This window comes from Engystomops pustulosus, chromosome 1 (genome assembly GCF_040894005.1).
Source record: "Engystomops pustulosus chromosome 1, aEngPut4.maternal, whole genome shotgun sequence".
Classification (NCBI taxonomy): domain Eukaryota; kingdom Metazoa; phylum Chordata; class Amphibia; order Anura; family Leptodactylidae; genus Engystomops; species Engystomops pustulosus.
Window position 1 is genome coordinate 35,095,494 of NC_092411.1, and position 23,755 is coordinate 35,119,248.

Below are 23,755 nucleotides of genomic sequence, written 5' to 3' on the forward strand. Positions count from 1 at the left end.
GGAGTCATTTGTGGGTACTGCCACGCTCAGCCCACATTTATTAAATATGCACCAGTTTTTTGTCTGACTTTGCACTGATAAGAACATGCAAACTGATTGCACATTTAATATATATATAAAGCTGGATGTATGTGTTTTTAGCCGAAATTTTTACCCTGCACTTTCCAAAACCCACTTATTACCCACCATATACAGGAGCCATTGTCTGCTGCTGCTGTAGCAGTTGGAAGCTGAGCCGTGATTGGTTGCTGTTCTTCCACAGGTCATTAATATGAGCTCTGAGCTTTGATTGTCTACTACAGGCAATGAGTATAAGACACTTGTGTGAGGGAGGATGGATAGAGATAGGGGGAGATTTATCCGAAATGTTTGAGGTAAAACTGTTCCAGTTGCCCACAGAAACCTATCAGATCAGCTGTCATTTTATAAACTGCTGTGCAAAAATGAAACTTGAACTCTGAGGCCCCTTCCACACTTGCTTTGCAGATCACGTCAGAGTTTGATCAGGGTGCGATCAGGGTTTGGTCAGTGAAAAACGCACATTTTGCATCAGAGATCAATCAGTTTTCAGTCAGAGTTTGTTCAGTGTCTCAGTTTTTCACGCGCGTTTCTGATGCAATTGCAATGCAATTTCAATGCGTTTTTCACACGCAGAAAATGCGCGTGAAATGGACTCAGGGCTGAGCTCTATCTTTTCTATGGCAATTGATGCGTGAAAAACGCATTGCACTCGCATTGCACTTGCAAGTGTCTCAGAGTGCAATGCGTTTTTGATGCATCTCCATAGACTTGTATGGTGCGTGACTTGCAAAAGTAGAGCATGTCGAGATTTAAACGCGCGTTAAAAAAAAACGCGCGTGTGTGCGTGAATAAAAATGCAAGTCTGAAAAGACCCATTGGTTGCAATGGGTCAGAGTGCAATGCAAGTTCTGCGCATCAAAAGGACGCGCAGAAAACGCGTGTGAAAAACGCAAGTGTGAAAGGGGCCTGAGACAATCAGTCGACAGAGGGCCGCTGAGCGAGGCTGCCGGCGACAGACAGCTAGTGTATTTATAAAGTGTTTGCACTCATAATGTGTTGCGGCTGCACTGTGTCCGCTACATAAAGGGGGGGGGGGTGTTTCCCTTGTCGGGTCGTGCACCACATTTATTATAGCAACTCGACAGAATTGTTTAAATTACATTGTGACCCTTAAGGCAGATTTGTTCATGGTTTTATCTGAGATTTCATTGCTTTGCCAGGCAGTTATGGAGCTTATGCAGAAGGCCACTAGTACTTGTGATGGATGACACAGGTTCTGCTCACACTCTACTTTTCCCATTGGACTTCAGGATACATTATCAAGGGCACCTTAAAGACCCCATTGATCAATAATATGGTGAATTAATACCATGGAATCCACCACTTTTGCGTACTGTGTTATTCTTCCTGCAGGATTATAGTAGTGATGTGAATGGTATCTTTACCATAGCGCCTCTCTGTAGGATCTGGAGATGTTCAGTGCTCTCTGTGGGATCCATGATTATGTTTGCTGGACTCCCTGGAATGAGAACAGACGAGATTGTACTATTTATACAGTGATTGAAAAACCTCCTTGTACATTCCTGGACTTGTGAATCCTCCTGCATTTGTACCCAACCCTCCTGAACATTAAGAGACTCAGGCAATTATACAAATTACATTAAAGGCCATACACGAAAGCATCGCCATTACACTGTGCAGTCATCTACAGGCGGTCTAGATATCCCTTACCGGTGCATTCACACGTGGCTTTTAGCTCATACGTTTCAAAATGTAATGAAATGGCTGAAGAATGATTTGCGTAATTAAAGTTAACATTTGCGTTTACAAAATGCAACAGTGAATCTGTTAACACCTGCGTTAACATAATGTATCGGACTAATGTGTTAACATGTGTTTCATTGGGTTTTGAAATGCATGCACTCAGCACCGCGTGTGAATGCACCCTAATGGTATGTTCCCTCTTTCGGACAATTATGGCATATTCATATTTGACAATATATTATATATAGTTGGAGGTTCTAAATAGGTTTTTTTTTTTTTTTTTCCAGAATGGCAGTAATTATGCATATATGCATCGCTTTTTTCAATGTTAATAATATTCGGGGAATTACAAAGCCCCCCACTGTAGTCTGACATATATCTTGGTTCCTTTACCTAATAGGGCAGAGTTTAGTAGAGGACTGAAGACTCTTAGACCAGTCCTTAGGAGATACAGTATTTATAATCTTTAAAATTCCTTTATAAAACAAGACCTTACAGAACAATAACCTAAAACGGTAGGAATGAGGGCTCGGCTCACAAGAGCTTACAATCTATGTGGTGCAGAAGGTTACTCATGAGTTGGTACAAGCTGAAATGTTCATCTCAGTCTTTTATTTAAAGTCGCAAAGGGGTTAATGAACAGTTTTTCATAAAATTCTTTTTCCACTAGAATTTCCACTCACTTTTATTAGTTATTTATTACTTCTTGGAAGCCTCCAGTAGATCCGTACATGTGCCAAGCAGATTTTGTTGAAGTCACGCATGTGTATTGTTCATCAATCCATAGGCTTCTAGGCACCATCTATAAAATAGTGAATATATACGGTATTTGTATCGTAGTCAGAGAGATGCCAGATGTGTAAATTTTGAGGTTCCCCTTTCACACCAGTAACTGATACCACAGATCAGCTTTGCTCACCCCTCCGCAGGCCGCTGTGACCACGGCAGCCATAGCTATATACAAGACCATTTCCTGCTGCTGTCAGCGTCCTGATCTGAGAAACTCCGAACTTTCTATAAATACAGTGGATGACAAAGAAGTGTTCCTGTTTATAATCCTTATGATTATGTCATTTTCAGTCATCTCTACCCCTATCAACAGGTTTTTGTGAAAGATTTAAAGGGAATCTGTCACCAGGGACCTCATTTTCACACCTGCATTGCACATCTGCCTTTTTGCTCTCTCTAAGCCTTTGTATTACCATATAATTGTGTGTTATTAAATACCTTGCACCCTGACAGAATCCTCTGTGTAGTCCCAGGGGTTGGGATTTGGTTTGGATGCATTTAAAAAAAAAAATCATGTGACTCCGCTCTTGGCTGTATGCTTTGTGCTACTATAGACCTAGCGTTTTGCCCGGTGGCGGCGCCGCCTGCCAGATGAATAAAGTGACAGAAGCCTCTTGAAGGATCTGGCGGGATGCAGGGGGATATGGCCACTGTCATATGCCGGCACAGGAGCACTGGCATAATTATCCCCCATACTGTTATCAATTTATTATATTTATGCAAAATATTTATTTAGTAAATTGAAGTTAAAACTATTTTTTTTTTTTGTGTTTTGCAGATGGCCTGTTGCTGCGGGGCAGCAGCCTGCGCCTTGTGCTGTACATGCTGTCCAAAGATCAAGCAATCCACGAGCACCCGCATTATGTACGCCTTCTTCTTCATTGGGGTCACCATAGTCTGCGCAGTCATGATGTCCACGTCTGTGGCTAAACTGATGGAAGAACATGTGAGTTTTTAACAAAATCTTAAGAAAACCAATTGTCATTTCATGGTTTTATGTTGGTGTCCCCATAAAGGACAGTAGTACTGATCGAGGGCAAACATTTTTTTACTTTGGGAGGAGCTTAAAGGTCACATGACTAACTAAAATGAGACCTTAACTATTTGAAGGGGCTTTATGGTTTAAAACACTGCTGGCTATAGACTACTTGACATTGACAACAACATACATATAGAGGCGGCAGTGCTTTGTACTGCAATTTAGCCCCATTCACTTAAAGGAAACCTACCACTTGTAGTGGCAGGTTTCTGATGGAAATACCGGGCACCAGCTCAGGGTGAGCTGGTGCCGGAGCTTATTTTCGTTAGTGTTTTAAACCGCGGTATCGCGGTTTAAAACACTTTTTAAACTTTATAGCCGGCGCAGGCAGGTACGCGCTCGGCGCTTACCATGCGCGCGGCTCTCATTCACTTCCTATGTAGCCGCGCGCACGGTAAGCGCCGAGCGCGTACCTGCCTGCGCCGGCTATAAAGTTTAAAAAGTGTTTTAAACCGCGATACCGCAGTTTAAAAAGTGTTTTAAACCGCGATACCGCGGTTTAAAACACTAACGAAAATAAGCTCCGGCACCAGCTCACCCTGAGCTGGTGCCCGGTATTGCCATCAGAAACCTGCCACTACAAGTGGTAGGTTTCCTTTAAAGAAAAACAACCCTTTAAAGGAAACCTACCATTTGATTTCATGCACTATGAAGCAAACATACCTTGAGAATGGTGCTGCTACACTTATGCGGGATCATATCTTGGTTAATCCCTGAGCTGAGTGGTTTTGCTGAAATAACAATTATACCATTCAGGACCTTGGGAAAGCTGGGACAGAATGGCTTACGGAGCTTAGAATTACAAATGGCCTTTGTAAATTGCCCTTTACCCCATAGCACACCATCACAGGTAGGTAAGGGTCACATAAAATAGGGTCTGGACCTGAACCCAATCTGCACACAACTGATGCCAGGTGTGTTACACAGCTGACCTCTAACCATTCCTATTTTTGATTTAAAAAAACTAAAATAAAAAGTAAAAAGTAAACAACAAAGAACACAAACCTATTTGGTATTGCTTTATCTGTAGAACTTTTTAATTAACTACAATTAAAACCAGAAGAAAAAAAACATTTGCAATATTTGGTCACCTTTTCTTTAAAAAAAAAAACGCACACGCAAAAAGTGGGGGAAAGATCCTCTACCACAAAAATGGACTCAATAAAAATAAAATTTTTTTTTTTTTTAAAGCAAATTTTATATTCTACCAAAAATGTCATTTTTTTTTCTTTAACCTCCATTTTTTTGTCCTTCTTATGAAGCTCCCATTAAAACTGTTCCGATATAAAAAGAAGCCGAAAGAGAAAAATACAGAAAAACTATTCTTAAATGACACGATTCAAGCTTTGTTTTCCATAAATTTTTACCGTGTTTATTACCTAAAACAGATAAAGATTTCGGTCATATTATCTATCCATCACATCATCTTCTGACTTCAGAAATGAATACAGAATTTTTCCTGTTAATCTGATCGGAATCTTGAGGACCTACCATTTTATTTTTTGTTAACTTTTGTTACTAAGAAGCTGATTTCATTTATTCTTTTTTTTTTTTTCTTTTTGTGACGTTGTGTGCCTTCTATACTCCTGGGAAAAGATAAAAACCGAACCAAGGAAACCTCCAGGGAAACTTTCAGCGTATAAAACAGGCAGTTTCGTTGTAATGTGATCAGCTATTATTTTTCTACAAAAGCTTCGGCCAGGAATTTTAACTCCCAGGAGAGAAAGCAACTCCCTTCTCTCTCAAACACATGCCCTGACAGATGACCGGTGAATTATGACCATGTCCATGGAGATTTAGAGTATATCTGCCTACAACAGACCGGTATAATGATTCATGTGCTACATACAAGTAGCAATGTGCTTGAACCAGACACCCCCTTTGTGGCAGTACCGTGTGCCTTACTATATTGAGGGAAGCATTCTAAGCCTTGGCACCTCCAGTCCTTGCAGTTGTTTGACTTTCCCTCCCGGTCTCACATTTAGAAGTAATAATAATCGACATGCATTTCTCCGCCACCATGTCTCCTCTCACAGCAGATGGAAAATCTGAGACGGTGCCATGAGCAGGAATGGTTTGGAAGCGCATAGCAGATCGTTATCCTCAAATAAACCCAGAAGTCCTAAACTATTATAATTCAGATTATTTCAAGTGGAGATCTAAATTTATTGTTCACCTTAATCGCAGGCCAACCTTCCATTCACTTTTTCTTGGGGCAAAGTGATCCAATATCCTTTAATTTCTGTGCAACTCCTTGTAAGTTTTCATAAACTTACGCCATTTCTCCTTTATAATGTAATGTTCATTCTCCCTTACAACATGCACCCATTCTTCTAACACTTTCTGTCAAGTTCCTGTCTTTTATAGTTGGTTTGATTAAGTCACACCGGTCCGGAGATCCACAGTGAGAAGGGAACATGTGGAATTCTCTGTGTTGAACATACCTGACTATTACCATATATATAGTGTAGGGTTGGTATAGGTATACTGTACTTGTATGGCATCACATACAGTGATACTGATTATATATATGTTTTATTATACTAGATTCCTTTCTATGGAGACATCTGTGAACATCTCCAGGCTGGAGAGAACTGTGAGAAGCTGGTTGGGTACTCAGCGGTGTACAGAGTCTGTTTTGGCATGGCCTGTTTCTTCTTCATACTCTTCATCCTTACAATAAACATTAAGAACAGCAGAGGCTGCCGGGCCTTCATCCACAACGGGTAAAAATATGGGGTGGGAGTTGTTTTTTTTTTTTTTTTTTTTTTTTATGGCATTATTTATTATTACACTTATACAGATTACTTAAAGGAAAATCTACCACCAGGGTCAAAGGACTGTACACCAAGCACACTGGCTTGCGGGTGTGTGCCTTCTCTGGCAGGATATGATCTTCTTTATGGCCTTCTTATGCCTTTGTTTTTAAGAAAAAAAGGCTTTAAAAATGATGCAAACGAGCCTGAGGGGCTCCAGGCTCCGATAACACATGGAGCGCAGAGCCCCTTAGGTTCATTTGCATAATTGTAAAGGCCTTTTTTAATTTAAGAAGAAAAAACAAATGGATCATGAGAAACTAAAAGAAGAGCAGATCCTGTCAGAGGTGGCACACACCAGTAATGTTAGTGTGCTTGGCTTGTATGTCCTTGTAAAGGAAATTTACCATTTTGATTTCATGCATTATGAACCAAATTTACTTTGAGAATGCCTTCTGAGTTGGAGAGAACTGGACTTCAGTGTTAAACTTGCCACCTCCTTGACTTTATACAACCAATTTATATCTCACTTCAAAGTTGATTTTCCGGATGATGCCACCACCCTGAGACATAAAAGAAACCTGATCTAAAAGGTGCGCAGCTCCTTCACACCAAACTGGTTCTGGTTTATAATGACAATGTCTGATGACAGGTTCTCTTAAAGACACTGATACAACTGAAATCTGTTACAGAGCAGTGGACAATAAGTTATCATGTTGGCTTGTTAATATAGAAGTGTGCTTTAGTTGTAGTTTGGGACCCTAAGGCTACATTCACACTACCGTTGCCCACCGTACCGTAGCGGGCATTGGCAGTGCACGGGGAGAGGAGGAGGTGAGCACTGCTCACCCACGCCCCTCTCTATAAGAAGATATGGCGCACGGCGCCGTACTACGGACAAGGGATACTACGGATAGGACATGTGTGCTGCACTGTACTGCTCCCGTTGGGCGCCGTGCGCCCATTGCCGTCTATGGGGAACGTATATCGGCTGTATATACGTCCCCCATACGATCGTGTGAATGTAGCCTTAGTCTTTTAAGAGGTTTTATCCATCTCTTAAAATAGCTTAGACTGAGTTTACATCTCTGTTAGGTCTTCAGTTATTGCAAGACAAAGCCAGATTTGGTGAAACACATGGAACAGGTACAAGTCTTTCCATTATACCTCATCTCTGTATAGCAACTGTAATTGATAATGGGTCATGCACCCAAAGACAAAACTATAACCAGATCTGTTGGATGATGTCAATCACAGGGGAAGAGACATTTCACAGGTGTGAAGTACTTGAAGAACTCTCTCCCTCCTTGACTTTATACAAACAATTTGCATTTCCCTTCAAAGACTATTTTCTGGATGATACCACCACACCGGGCAAAATACTCATAGTAGTTTATTAGGTTAATTTCTGACGACAGGTTCCCTTTAAAGACGCCAATACAGTAGAGTAAAGGAGGAGAAATTCAGACTATTATTGTAGATGCCATCCAGGTTCTCCTGAACAGGAAGAATTGGGGGGTCGGGCGCATGATCTCCAATGATAATCCAGCTCTGTTCACACCTTATCCCCCCTCCAGTAGTCCTAGGGAGCAGAGGATGTGACGTTATAAAATGGCACTTATCCCAGGACGTGGCGTTCTGTCTCAGACTGTAGGAGGAGGCCTTGTCTGTCTAACTCTGTGCTGGTGTGGCGTCCATAGTACCCACAGAGAGGGCTCCTAGTGCCACCTCTAGCACCCATGCCATAGATCACCACCACTGCTCTCATCATCCTAATTCACTACCAGAAACAATTTATCATGTGCCAGATAGTGTAGCATGGAGTTTGTGTTCACAAATGACCTTTTTACATTTATATTTATTTCTGCAGCTTCTGGTTTATCAAGTTTTTGCTCCTTATTGGGATGTGTGCTGGAGCCTTCTTCATTCCTGATCAAGACACTTTTCTCTTTGGTAAGTTTTATTTTGTTTTATGTATTCTCTTGTATGGCAACCTCCATGTTTGCAATCTGTTATCTTACATTACAGTAAATGAGTATAATTATGTATCACAGATAATCAGATATTATTCTTATAATAATAATAATGTCTGATTATCTGTGATATTATTATAATTATTATTATTATAATATCACAGATAATCAGTTGTTATTATTATTATATCACAGATAATCAGATACAGGATTTCGGCATATTTTCTAAATCTGAAAATATTTCTGTGAATCTTTAAGGATGCTGTGCGTTGCATAAACATAACTACAGCCGCTTTTATTCCCATGTGCGTACATTAAAAAAGTCTGCGGTTATATCTGTGTTCAAATTCTAAAGATTTCTAGAGCTTTAGTTCCTCATTTTCTTGTAGCAGATGTTATTTTGCTTTATGTTTATACCACAATTTGAACCCCTATGAACTGGCCTGTATTTCAGCAATGTCTTGTCTCTGCTGCAAAAGTGAGACAATGTGTACCGTGTAACAGCCTGTAAAGCTACAGCATGAAGGGGCACTGGTAACACCCTTTAGGTTCATTAGCATGATTTTAGAAGGAAGGAGGCCATGGACAACAAATCTAATAAAATTACCACAGTCATGGTGCCTGGTTCTATGAGTAAGTGTTTGATGGTAGATTTCCTTTTAATAATTATCATCCCTTGCCTCTCTTGCAGCATGGCGGCACATTGGAGCCGGTTTTGGCTTTTTCTTTCTGATCATCCAGCTCATGCTTTTGGTGGAATTTGCTCACAAATGGAATAAAAATTGGTATGTTATAATTTGTTATATAATATTTTCATGATTGACATCAATGATTTTAATGAAGGGGCATGAATAGGTGACAGCATTTTATGGTTAGTCGCAACCGTTTAATATGGCTTTGTTGCTCTTTTTCACTTGGATTGGAACATTGTTAGATTTTTCTTTGAAGGCAACACATTTATTGCTGTATTGCAAGAACCTCTGGCCACAGTGTCGCTTCCAAACTGTGACCCGCATGTGCGAAAATTGATACTTTTGATTACTTTTTTTGTCCCTCTACAAAGCATTCTACAAATCAGATGAAGTCTGGGTGAGCCCAGTCTGACCATAAATTGTAGCCCTTAGACCACTGTTTCCAAACTTGTTGGCAACATGTGGCTTTTCTAGCTGTTGATGTCTCCTGATACTGTTGTGTAGAAGTGGCACTAGGGATATCATGACATTACTACTTCTAGAGATGGGTCCACTCGACCTGGTGACCCAGACATATTGCTGGATTGACGGGCATTCACACAGCCGTATGGGGGACGGCAATGGGCGCACAAATGCGGCACTGTACCGTTCCATACCCCATGAAAAGATAGGATATGTCCCGGAATTGGGCACTGTGTGCAATGTGCCTCTATGTAGAGGGGCTGGGGTGAGCAGCGCTCACCTCCTCCTCCTCTCCCCAGCGGCGCTGTGTGCCTGCCGTGCTACGGTTTGGTGGGCACACGTCAATGATGATTTGATTTGGTTTGGTTAGACATTTTGTATATATTTTATGTAACCGTGGCTTCCCACCTACTAAAGGTTGTGGAGCAGAACCTTAGGTTGGCTGCATACAAGCGTGTTCGACCCATGAAAACATACCCGTGTCTTGATCCGATTTCACTTAACATATGCACAAGACAGGAGTCCTTGCATCATCCTGCCGGCCGAACTGCTGCGCCAACGCTGTAACAGGTGGATGGAGTCTTGTCCGGTGTAATGTGTTCTGTCCGTAGGCTCTGAACAACATATGGGTCATTTTCCACGTGCAACTTGCCGTAGGCTGTGTTCACACTAAATTTATTGGTAGAGGAATAAATCTAGTAATCGCCCAATGTATACCTCTTTAACTGTATAGTTGATCACTCTATACAATAAAGAGTTTTTGATTGGGGAGGAGGCCATGAAAAGTATGTTTAAGTTCTTATACATGAGGCATGTGGCCATCTGTGGCTTCACTTGTGAAATTTTACATATTTAGATGATATATTTGTGTCTCCTCCCCAGGACTGCCGGAGCACAGCATAACAAGCTGTGGAATGGAGCCCTGGCCATCGTCATCCTAGTATTGTACACAATAGCACTCGGAGCTCTTGGCCTATTAATATGGCTTTATACACATCCCGAACACTGCCTGCTCAACAAAATCCTGCTCGGTGTCAATGGCGGTCTGTGCGCGCTCTTAGCCATAGTTTCTATTCTACCCTGTGTCCTAAAAAGTAAGTATGAACAAGGCAATATTTCTAAAATCATCCTTGCTATTGTGTGCAGAAGGCAATGACCCTCTGAAAATCTTTTGGATAGTTTTTGCTTCTGTAGCTTTCATAAAAATGTAAATTCAGCAATGGAGCCAGAGGAGTAATTTGCCCATGTGGCTTAGGGGGGTCCATAAGTTGGCTCTTCCCATATGAGAAGACTTGTACCATAAACAATGGGTTATGATTGGGTGCCTGGCACGGATTTTGCAGCTACCACTTATGCCACTGAGTGCAGTCCTCCTGTTCATTCCATTTAGTGGTACACGTTGACTTGTAGCATACCGTACTAACTGACTCTGCTCAGCACACTGCCTGGATTTCTGATATCATTATTTGCATTTTATTTTCAGATCACCCTCAGTCTGGACTGCTGCAGTCAGGAGTCATCAGCTGCTACGTCATGTATCTGACCTTCTCCTCCTTTTCAAACAAGCCGCCAGAATACAGTATGTTGTACTATAATAAACCTTGTAGACAGGAAATTAAAAGGTTATTTAGATGATACATTCTATTATTCATTGCTTATCTTGAAGCTGAATAAGTAGACAAGAGTCCTTTAATAATTTAGGCCAAGGTCGCATTGAAAACCCGACTCCCAGAATCTGTGCACTAGCTTGGCCTTTACTTTTGACGCACACACAGTGAAGCCACACTACACTTATATAGGTCAGAACGGACAACGGCTCAGATACTAGCGGACCATCCTTGTATTTTTCATCTCTTTGCCTCCTATGTAACTTTGCAGTTACCCCCTCATAAATACCTTGAGTCACATGTGAGCTTTTGTTAAAAATTATTACTCTTATTTCTTACCATTAATGCCTTCTTTTATATTTGTATTTTTTTCGTTTTGATTGTATTTGCCTTCTTTTAATTCATGTCAATTCTGTTTTGGCCTTTTTAAGTTCTGGATGAAGCCGGAAAGAACATCACCGTGTGTGTACCCAGTTTCACCAATGGGATCAGCCAGGATGAGCGCTGGGTGTCCGTGGTGGGCGCTGTCATCCTATTGGGCTGCATAATATACTCTTGGTGAGTTAATGGTCTTTCTCTTCAGCCAGTATAGTTGGTGTTAGTGACTTTATTTCAGTGGGAAAACTTCTTGTAGATATGAAGATATCTGAGCTCCGTTTCAAGAAGTTTCAGTGCCCAGAGGCTACAGGTTATCGGCATCCAACTTGCCAAACAAGTCTCCAGTTTTATTACATGTTGTGGCCAATACCTATTGTTTCAATATCTCACACAGTTTTCATATCAGCCACAATTATTATAGTATACAGGCGGCCCCCTTCTTGAGGACAGCTTAGTACTTAGACGACCCCTAGTTACAGACAGACCTCTCTGCCCAGTGTAACCCCTGGTGAAGCTCTCTGGATGCATTACTTTAGTCTGAGGCTGAAATGGTCAGCTGTAAGGTGTCTGTAAAGAAGCTTCATTGATAATCTTTGTTACCATGATTGCACAAAAATTTAATAATGCGGTTGTCACTGGGACAAAAACAATTTTGTCTGGAGCTACAATTCTGACCATATACCAGTTCCGACTTGCATACAAATTCAACTTAAATAAAACCCTAAAGAACCTATCCTGTGCGTAACTCTAGGATTGCCTGTATTCAAATGGCAGATCTGTATGTGACTGAAAACCATTCATGTGAATTGAATAGTTGTTGTGACATCACAAAAATTTTGGCGAAAGAGCGTGTGACTATATCTCTATTTTGAGTGGGGGTCATTTAAGGAAATGTTTCTGGGTTCACCATTTAAAACATGTATGTATTTTTAATGCAGCCTCACCTCTACAACCCGATCAAGCTGTGACGCCCTTATGGGAAGATATGGACCACCTGAAGAAGAAGTAAGTCTCTACTTTTACTCACTCATTATCTGTCCCCCCAAGAAGTTGCAGTTTTGCCATTCATTATATCATATGAGCTGGAGAGGTCTCTCTAGTTATCATTACTCTGTGTTGTTATCATGCAGCACGTGGAGGACACGGTAATGTAGAACATCCTTGAGCCTTGAGGCAAAGGTGGATTCAAAAGAAATGGGAAAACTTATGTATACACTTGTACAGTCTAATCCTGCTGTATATACTTCAGATCTTCGGCAGTGGTTTTCCAAGCCGCCTAAGGCTAAATTCAAACTTGTAGTTTTTGTGACTGTTTTTGATGAATTTGTGACCCAAAACCAGAAGTTGATTCCAAGGAATGAAATGGAAAATAAAACAATAGGACTTTTATTTCCAGAAGGATGTAACTTAATCTGTATCCCAGAGCGCTCCTCTGTTAAAATAAAGCCGTATTACATCCCTATAGAGTCTTGCGAGAAATTGTATTTGCGAGAAATCCCCTTTAAATCATTTGAAAGTCCTAGTTTTGTCGGGGTCCAATAATAACAAAGTAAAGAGTCTTGTACCTGAAAGGAGAGATTCAGGTGCTTGGTTTGTCACACATGCACAATTGATATCCATTTAAACAGGAAGACAAAGGATCCCCCATTATGGTAACGGTTCAGGTTAGGGTACATTCAGACAGCGGTATGCCCACGAGGTACTAGAGAGGAGGAAGAGGTGACCCCTCCATAGAAAACAGCAGCGTGCCGCACGCACACACGGGAAAAAGAGCATGTGTACGTGTGGCATCAGGCCACCATTGCCGTTTATGGGGACGTATATGCGGCCGCTTATACACCCCCCTAAACAGCCATGTGAATGAGGCCTTAGGCTATTTTGGTTAAACCTCTGAACGCTGGGCTTTATGGCCAAACATACAAATGTGCCTCTGTTGCATAAATCTGATACACAACCAAGAATGCCGGATTTTTAGTTGCCTTTTGAGGAAATTTTCTGAACATTCCAACAATATCAAGAAAGTCCTTGATAATTCCAAGGACCCCTTCATCCCGTAATAATTGGAGCCGTGCCTCCGAGTGATACGAGTTACGAGGTCAGTCTTTGTCCTTGAAGTAAGACGTCTCCAGATTGTTTTCTTCTCCACTAGCGTGATCAAAACTTCCAAGACCAAAGCCCGAGCCGGGAGTCTTCCTGTTTTTGCAGCTGTTCTCCAAGTGTCCGTGTTTTTAGCTATAATGATTTTGGCTGCTGGGTTTTATTGCAGTCGCTGTCCTATAGGAATGTTTTTTCATGTCTCTTGTGACTTTGGATATGCTGTTGAGGCTGTATAGGTGTATTCTGCCCGACCTCCTATCTCCTATAATATCCCTGCAGTAGTCCGTATGACAACTATGGGACTACCACATGTCCCAGTCCTGGTTAACGTAGTAATAATATAAGTTCCAGTTTTTATTTCTCAGAAAGTAAAGCTGCTTCTTAGTTCAATCACACATTCCTGACTAAGTTAGTAGCCCCAAATATGATATTCATAAAGAGACATTTGTGTCTTATACACCATAAGATACCATACCATAAGATATCGGGTAGATGGGGTCCCATCTCTTGAACCCACACTGCGGCCCCCTATCTCCTCTATCATGGTATCTAGATGCATATGCTGCATATCCTGCAATGTTACTCACATGTTTGTACTAATCTGTATTTGCTCTTGTTCTATTACTCTGGTCACTATTTCATTGCTAGGGCAGCTGCTTGTGTTCCAGAACTGAGCTTCTCATTGTAACTAGATAAGAATCTGATCATTGGATGGTTCAGTCTAATAGAAACCTAAGATCCTTAGTAAATACTTGTAATTTTTCTGTGATGGTGAATTTCCAAGTATTTTATGGATTGTATTGTATCACGCACAGTATTTATATGACACTACAAAATATTATAGTAATTAGTAAGAGATGCAAACAAGTCACATTGATTCTTTTCTTCCATTTATTATGGCATAAATCCAGGCCAAGATACATTTCCTCCTCTGTGAACATGACTTGTCTGTGTACTGAGCGGCTGCCAGATGTGCGGAGCCTCAGCTTCCTGTTAGACTTTCTATTTCCAGTTTCTACTGATTAATCCTTGGACAGATCATGAGGTGGTGTCTTCTTGCTGGACGGACATGTTTACCATGACATGGGGCATATTCTCACACGCGGAGCTGGATCCCTTGTACAATTACTATTGTTGTGGCTGTTTGAACCTTGTCAGCGAGCTCCACAAATTACTGCCCAAATTCTTGAACGAGAGCTGGATGAACAGACCATTATCTCATCCAACTCGCCCACAAGCGTGCACACTCAGCTCGGCTAAGTAGAGCATGTGTAGTAAAGAGTAGAGAGAAATATAGACATGTGCCTCTCATCTCCCCAAGGACTAAAGAATTGGCCAGTTGAACTGCAATCCTTATCTTCTACATCTATCGTTGGAGTAGATGGTTACCCAAATTTGTTGAAGTCAGTAAGTTTGTACCCAATAGATTTGCATCAGCCAATGTCTTTAAAAAGAACCATTTTCTGTAGCACTGAACACAGGTTACAATCGTTCAGGTGTGTCCACATCTTCTATATAATGGAGAATCTAGTTTCTCCATTTTTATCGAATGACCAGTATTATAAGAAACCTTCAGACCTACGTAGAACAATAAGGGTATCCGTACACCCCATCAGTGTCAGTCACACAGCTTTTTCACCTGCTGGCTCAAACACCCCATGCACCCACGTGCTGCATTGGGAGAAGTAAATATGATGTTGTGGGGCCCCTGGAGGTGACTTTTTTCCTTTAAAACTAAAGGAAGGGACAAATCTATAATATGTCCAAGCCTTATTTTCCCCAACGTAGGATGTCAGGAAACCCCTATGTATGAACGATATGTGTTTACTCGACTTGGTCTATTTTTCCTTTTTTTGTGTTTTGGGGGCATGTTTTCCTAATGCAGCACAGCTATGCCCTGAATAGCTATGCGTCCTTGTGATGTAGTAGTAGGAATGGAGACATGCAAAAGTTTTTTGTCTGCTAGATTCAATGCGATTTTTATATATTTTTTTTCTTATCTAGAAGCAATAAAGATTTTTTTTCTTTATGCAATGCACCATATTTCTAGTTCTGTAGTACAGAGTGCTATGGCTTCATTATACGGCAGTTTGCAGCTTTTACACTCAGAAATGGTTAATAAACAGACACGTCTTGGTACAACAAACTGGAAACAATCTAACATTCTACTTTTGCTTGTTTCTAGGTGGCACGTTGCTGTTTTTGCTGCGGGGATGGTCAAGATGGTAAAAATCTTTATTGTCTATGCACCTGTCAATCCATTACTGGGCTGGTTAAGATTTACCATTATATTTATTTTATAATATATATTTTATTGTTTACACTTCACAGAACAAGAGGAAAGAGTTGAAGCCAAGGGAGGACAGATGGTGGCATATGATGAGGAGATAAAGACTGTGTACAGCTATGCCGGCTTCCATTTCATCTTCTTCCTTGGTACCTTCTACATGATGATGACAATCACCAACTGGTTCCAGTAAGTAGCAGGATAGTGTCTTCTCAGCATTCACTTCTCCTGAGTCCTGCCACTTAGTGTGAAAGCAGCCTCCCATAGGTAGCTAACCCCTTGTAACATATGCAAAGCCTGGACCAGGATCTGGGTGTCATCCCTCCCCTCTCCATAAGGACGCGTGCAGCTTGGCTAATACGTATGGAAAAAGATGGAGCATGCTCTATCTATTTTCAGGTGTTGACACAATGCACTTCCATGGAGGCCGTATGCTAGCTGCCCTTCATTTGGCTGGCATACGACTGCCATATACTCGGTCATGTTCAAGGGGCCTAATACCGATGACCTGTCCATAGATGTTAGATATGAGGGTGTCCTACACATGAGACCCTAAATGATCCGCTGAGTGCTGGAAGCAACACGGAGAACAGAACCAGAAACACAGCTCCAAGTTCTCTAAAGTGGCTTACTCACAACAGTCCAGCTACCATTCAGCGGAATGGGTACAGCTACCATTACATATTTTTTAGCTGCGTGTGGTGCATGCTTTGTTTTTTTGCAGAGTGGACGTAGCAGATGTTTAAGAAACGCTTATGTTCATGTCCCTTTAGCCCGGGGCAGTTAGTCTCACATGAATGCTGGTGGTCTGAAACTACATTTCTTTCCATTACAGTTACAACCATGCTGATATAGAGAAGTTATTTGTTGGAAGCTGGTCCCCCTTCTGGATCAAGATGGCGTCCTGCTGGGTGTGTGTGGCGCTCTACCTCTGGACTTTACTGGCTCCCGTGTGCTGCTCGAGAGGAGGATACGTAGTGTAAATCTATCCTCTTACAGAATGACCTCTGACCTGTTACATGTTCTTACACCAGATGTGGCGGTGCATCTGTGTTTTTACATTTTTTTTTTTTTTTTAGTTTTGGTTTTATTTTAATTTTTTCCCCCTGACGCATATTGTGCAGGACACAACAGCCATCAATACTTGGATTTTTGAACTGTCTTTGTGAAAGAAAATGGAGACCAACTCTATAGTAATATTCACAATGTGCTTGTCTGTTTTTGTGTTTACAGAAGAATATTTCGGTGTCTTACGTTCTGTGCTCTTTACTACATTTCTTTCTTTTGCACCCGAGCTCTTTTTGTGGCGAGGGCTAGATATAGCTGTAAGCCACCCACATTCACCCATAATGTGTAATGCATAGCATAGACAATGGGCTTGGAGGCTGGGGGCAACTTACTGTCATGTAGGGCGTTTTGTTTCTGCTTCTTACTTTTTTACTACCCCTAGAATGTGTTGCACTAGAACTTCTCCTCTTTATGCATTTTCTGGTGTCTTCCTCAGAACATATCCTCCGCCTTAACTTTTAATGTACTGAAGGTCTAACTAACTTTTATTTTTTGGCGTCGTGTCTCTTCTTGAGTAATCGTTGTACTTTTTGGTTGACATTAGAAATAATCTGCAGCAGACGATTTCTGTGTGGGCCAAGAAACCCAAATGACAAGTGTAGAATTATAGCCTTATCCAACATGTTCTTCTCCAAGACTGGACTTCAACCCCCCCATAGTAGATAACTGACAGAACTATTGTAAAGTTTACCATTTTTTATGGTTTAATCTCAGGTGCCGCCATATTTTTTCTTTTAATGTTTCCTATTGTTTATTGGTTAGCAAATGTTATTGTGTTTAATTTTTTTTTTTTAAATATTCCTATCCAAGGGCAGTCCCTTAGGCCTTATTGCTAAGGTAAGAATTTACACCCCCATTATCTTAACAAATTAGACAATGTGTCAGTTTAGGTTTGCTCCTCCAAGTGTGCACTGTTAAAGGAACTTTATGCAAATCTATTAACAGATATACAAGGTTCTTCTTGCTCCATATTGTATAAAGAGAAGGGCCGCTTTTATATGGGTGGGCCGCATCATCAATTGTGTACCCAAAAACCTTTCCCATTATATCAATGAGAGCACAAGTTACAGTTCAAATAGTATCCTATGTGTATGCATCGTAAGAAAAGATATCCCAGCAAACGCTGCACCTCACCGTAAGGTTTCTATGGGGCAATATTCATAGAAAGGCTTCTACTGGTCATGAGAAGAGCTACTTTTATCATCTTGTAGAGCTCCATTCCCAGGTTACTTGGTGGAATCCCCAGTGATCAGACACTTATCTCATGTCTTATGATTAGGGGTCACATTGTTCTAGTGGGACAACCACCTAAACAGTCATTAGATCCGAACTTGTTGGCTGTCCAGTATTTCTGTGAATGGGTCAATTGTTCAGATATGCATATGGATTTGTCAAAAATTAATGGGGGTTCATTTAAAATTTTACTTTTCATAAAATAATAAATTTATGTTAACTATTTTACATATTTATATTCCATCTCATGTTGGATCAAATCTTTAATGTTTTTTTCTGCTATTTTCTGGATTTACAACTGGTGAATTAGGTACAAGATACATTTCTAGGTTTTTGGCCTGATCACTACAGTCCTTAATAATTGATGTGACCTCTGTGTGATATGTAATCTCTATCTACTACAGTAAGGGCTATGAGTGTGTGACCTAGCTGGGTTCTGCCATTGCAGAGTACTAGTTATATGACTATGTTCTAATCAATAATGGGCCCAGGCGAGGTGCAAACCCACAACCCACCCCACACGGACCAATCAAGAAGGGCCATTTCATTTTGATTTGCTTTGGGTTGTGGGACCCCCGCAGTGTTTACAGGGCTTATTACTGGGTCTATCCTCCAGGCAGACCTAAAGCATATAATGAGAAATACTGATATCGTGTGCAATTAACTTTGTAACGTTCTTTGATCTGTGGTAACAAAGTTTTACTGTAAAGAAAGAGCGATGATTTTTTTTTTTCCCATATATTAGCATTTTATATAATTTATGTTACGTCTCAATCCTACGTTGGAGTATTTAGAGTAAATCTTTTATAAAAGATCATATAAAATCTACTATAGTAATATAAGCTACGGTATATATTAAGGCTATGCATAAGCACATGTACATAATAACTTTGCCAAAAAACTTTTACTTTTTTGTTACTTGTCTCCGATAAAGCTGTGAATCATCCAGAGCCATTAAAAAGCAGCTTTAGTTTTTTGTTTTTATTTTTCTTTTGTGCTTACTTTTATAATTTTATCAAATTACAGCAGATCTGTCAAGTTTCTAATGTGAAGGATAGAGGGGCTGGGGAATGTGAGCTTGGGCATTTGAAGGTTAATTGGAGAAAGCCTGTGAGTCCGGCTTGGCTCCACCTACTGTGCATGTGTGACAACTCTCCTAGATACAAGTTCAGACCAGACCAGTTGTCTGTAGGGAGGGCAGTGCTCAATTTACAGGTTTTCTAGAAGTGTTTTGGCAACCTGTAGATCTAAATATATTGTACAAAAAAATGATGTAACCTTGAGCTTGTTGTCTCCCTCTTTATCTAATGTAGACCTGACAGATCACCTTTACCTTTAACCGTTATTTATTTTTATTTTATTTGTTGCTTAATAAGGTGTTTTAATGTTGGAAATTTTGGGTCTAAGATGCCTCGAATAAACCTTCCATGGCACCGGCATCACTGGGATGCCCACCCTTTGCTCCCCTTCACCTCCACCCCATATACACTATGCAGTTGTATCCAATTATTAAATCTCATTTTAAAATATGATTAAAACTTTAAATGTTTTTTTCTTTATTTTTGGAAGAGCATTACTCCTATTCCTCTTTGAGCTCTTGATGTTGTTGTACTATAGTTTTCTACATGTTATCCAGATATCCTGATGGCTGTCGCATAGACTGGCCTGGGTAATGTGCCCGATTCATTATGCTCATTATACTGACTCTAATCTGGTTCTGCATATCCAATCTCCTTTAGATTTGGATATAATCTCCGAAACAATTGTCCATCTGTCTTGACTGTTTAATCCAGCTTTTTCTATGGTGTCTTATTTAGTTTTTATCAAATTGGACTATGCTGTCAGCTTTACTGAAAGGTAGACAAGTCTTTTAATCGGAAAACACCTTTAAGTTTTTTAGTGTGTGTTTTTTTTTTTTTTTTTTTTTTTTGTTCTGCTCCTATAATTGGGACAATTCTAAAACCATGTAAAAAAGTAGAACAAATGTTTAACATGGATTTGACCCATCAACCTTTTACCTGTGTGCCTCTACATTCCCCAAAGCCCAGTGCTCCCCAATTGTCTTGTATCTATATCTGCTTCTTTCTTTGGTTTTCATGTACGGTAAATTCCTTTTATAATGGAAATAAAATTTTTAAGAAGGGAATAACAAATGTATAATGTGATATTCAATTTTATAAACATTTTAAAAGATTTTGATATTGAGTGTTTTTTTTTTAAATTGTTTGGCCATCTTAAAAGTTGCCCCTCTCTTCGTTGGATGTATTGTTATGCTTAAGACTTGGCTACCGGGGTATCAAGTCATACTTCAGTATTGTTTATTCTTATTAGTGTTGTTCATTTTCCGCTACCATCTGGTTTGTGTTACTCATCAGAGTTTTATTTGTTGTAGAAATGGAAAAATGTGTTTTTTGGCATTAATTACTGGGGAATTCCACACACAAGCTGACATGGATAGTGAGGCGCCAATTGTTTTATTTGCAAAGAATATTTTGTACACTAATTTTTTTTTTCACTAAAGAGTAAGCAACTTTTTTTGATCTCAGAAACTCATAGATTCCTTTCATTGATGTGTAAAGTAATGTGAAGGGAATATCTAATAGACTTGCCTGAATTGTGTTGATTAATGATAAAAGGCTCGCCACTGATTTGTGCCCAAAAATATTTGTTTGGTTGAAATGGACAATTTTGGTGGTTTTTGGTGACCACCAAATCAGTTTGGGGTCCTCTGGACTGACCGGACATCCGATCCTCTTGTTCAGAGACCGAAACTGCTGCCAGATACTACTCCCTTTGCAAAATATTTGCACTGGGGTCTACCAAGAATTTGGTTCTCTGATGTCATATTATGTAGTTTTGAGCAAAAATGCTGAAGTTTCAGAAGAAATGGAGAACCTACCCAAAGGACTTCTTCCTGTTGATTCCCCTTCTGGCTTTGGCTCATAAAATTCTAGTAGTGTTTTTCAAAAATTGGTCATGTGCTGCCAGCAGAGGAGGACCAGTCAGAGATTAGACTTTGGGGCAGATTTACTTACCCATTCCCGTCGCGATCCCGCGCTGCGTTGTCCGACGATCATTCGGGTCCGGCGGGATTCACTAAGATCATGCTTCCGAGTTCTTTCCTGTGTCGCTGCTGCGCCGAGGTCAGCCGGAGTTCACCTGCTTCTTCCTGGTGCATGTAAGTGCTTGATCTTGCGACAAAAATCTTTTTTTTTTAAATTCCGCGGTTTGTCCAAATCCATCGGGTTGTCCGTCGGCCCGCCCCCTGATTTCCGTCACGTGCAAGCCGGCCCCGATGCGGCAAAATCCCGGGGCAATTCGCCGCAAAATGGAAATATTCGGGAAACCCGATGAAAGTGCCACGCTCGGACCCTTGGTAAATGAGCCCCTTTGTGTATGGATGGAGCTTTTTTTTATGGACTCAGTGGATTCCTTTTATGTATGGACATGGGTGTACATTGAGTTTCTACTTGCCCTCAGACCTCATAGAGGTGCCATGTGCTGGAATTTTAGCAGACTCTATGTGTAGGCACAACATTACTACTGAGGAAGTATGAGCCAAATGTCTAAACTACAAACTATAGATCAGATCCTGTCCATGAATGGGGCTCAGCAGTCTTTTCTGTCTTTGGCATATGAGCCAACAACACAAGCCACAAATGCACCACGGGCCCTTTGTTTGCAGCCCATGAAAAGTGCACACTTGTATGCAGGAAGCCTTACACGTAGAGAATCATAGGGGGAGATTTATCAGAAGTGTCCGAGAGCAAGACCATTCTAGTTGCTAATGGAAACCAATCAGACTTGAGATTTAATTTTTCCACAGCAGTTTATAAAATGATAGCTGAGCTGTAATTGGTTGTCATGAGCAACCAGAACAGTTTTGCTATCAGACACTTCTGATCAATCTCCCCCGATATCGATCTCTTTATGCTCAGTGCACACAACTCTGCCTTGTTTCTATGCTAATAGAAACAAATGTGTCGTGCCTCTACATATCGTGAGATAAAACATCCCATGACAATGTTTGCAGACTTAAACCACAAGTTATTCTCTTCCTGTCCTCATAAACACTTCGATAACCATTAGAGACTATGCCTGTATTTCACATCATGTATTAAAACACAGCTTAACCCTGAAGGAACCATCCATCTGAGCTGTATATACACACGCATCACTGTATACGTCTAACTGGCCCTTCAAGAATACAAATAAAGGGAGAAGATTTATGTCTAAAAGTGTCCAGAGCAACTCAAAAGAGGCATTATTTCTTGTATGGCTCTTGAAAATTACACAATGATTGGTTGCTGTGGTAACATAGCAGCCAAAAGTTTAGATAAATCCCCCATATTTATACATAGTTTATACGGTTGAAAAAAGACACATGTCCATAAAGTTCAACTAAGGAAGGGAAGGAATTGGATAAGGAAGGGATTTAGGGGAAACTATTCTATACAACATAACTGTCAATGTTATTTAGATGCAAAAAGTCATCTAGACCCTTCTTGAAGCTCTCTGCTGTCCCTGCTGTGACCAGCGCCTGAGCTCGGCTATTCTACAGATTTACAGTTCTCATAGTAAAAAAAAAAAAAAGTTCTGGCGCCTTGTTGTTTATAAATGACACTTAAAATTCCTCTTTATGGGAGGAAACGTGATCTGTATCTAAGAAGGGTATACAAAAATACAGAAGAAGGCAGGGTTCGGGGATTTTCAGCAGTACTGCTTCATCTATTGTGAGGCAATTGCCCTATCCAAATAGAGTGGGACTCTGGTTCCCATATAGTGCTAAAAACTGATTTTAGAGGGGTAAATATGCCAAAAAAAAGTGTAGACCAATCCATATTAGATTTATTGCCTAATAATATATATTTTATCTATAGTAGTTATTGGCTTTTTATGGTGATATCACTAAAATGAGCCACCTACCTATATAATTACATAGGGACAGGTTTTCAGGTGGTCAGCTACACATCCCTACTCCATTTTTACCCCAAAATTTTTGGCTTAAAAGGGGTGTAGGTTGAGAATGAGGGGTATATCTATCCAATTCGGTGCAGGACTGAGTGCACAGTCTGCTCTGAGCCAAGAGTCAACTCCTGTTGTCCACCTGAAAAAGGCGAGATCCTTCAAAAACTACCCATCACTAATTTATAGGGTAACATTTGGTATACCATGGGAGTTTATGCTTAAGGGCCTATATAAAATGTCATACATCACCCATATATCCATTTAAGGTCACAAAATGTGAACAGATCCTAACAATCTGAAGCTTTTTTTTTTTAGTGTCCTATAGAGAGGTGTATTCTTAGGCTAACAAGTTACACAATTTTTCATATTTATATTTTTGCCCCTTTTTTATTTTCCTTTTATACAAGTTTTTTTTTTTTTTTTTGATAATTTATTGTATGCCTAAAAACATTGGGATGTGTAAGAGCAGTGCAGGACATTTCTGGAATTTGTGGGCCGATTCTTGGGCCTCCTGGAGCTTGAACTTGTAAGACTTCTGTACAGAATAAATTCTCTCAGGAAACTGAACATCTCTCATAACTGATACTGACTGAAGGAGGGTATGATGTGGGGAGTAGAAAG

At 40.4% G+C, this 23,755-nt stretch overlaps 1 protein-coding gene across 2 annotated transcripts in view; it reads left to right on the forward strand.

Annotated features, from left to right (window-relative positions):
- The window catches only part of SERINC5 (serine incorporator 5), a 30,069-nt gene extending 10,510 nt beyond the window's left edge, over positions 1-19,559 (forward strand). For both annotated transcript variants that reach the window (XM_072137589.1, XM_072137580.1), the window contains exons 2-12: positions 3,353-3,520; positions 6,161-6,339; positions 8,240-8,322; positions 9,034-9,127; positions 10,379-10,590; positions 10,980-11,075; positions 11,535-11,661; positions 12,420-12,486; positions 15,764-15,803; positions 15,910-16,054; positions 16,701-19,559. In XM_072137589.1, the coding sequence (XP_071993690.1) occupies positions 3,353-3,520; positions 6,161-6,339; positions 8,240-8,322; positions 9,034-9,127; positions 10,379-10,590; positions 10,980-11,075; positions 11,535-11,661; positions 12,420-12,486; positions 15,764-15,803; positions 15,910-16,054; positions 16,701-16,848 (1,359 nt within the window). In that variant the 3' untranslated portion in view covers positions 16,849-19,559. The remainder of the gene's footprint in view (positions 1-3,352; positions 3,521-6,160; positions 6,340-8,239; positions 8,323-9,033; positions 9,128-10,378; positions 10,591-10,979; positions 11,076-11,534; positions 11,662-12,419; positions 12,487-15,763; positions 15,804-15,909; positions 16,055-16,700) is intronic.
- The last annotated feature ends 4,196 nt before the right edge of the window (positions 19,560-23,755 follow it).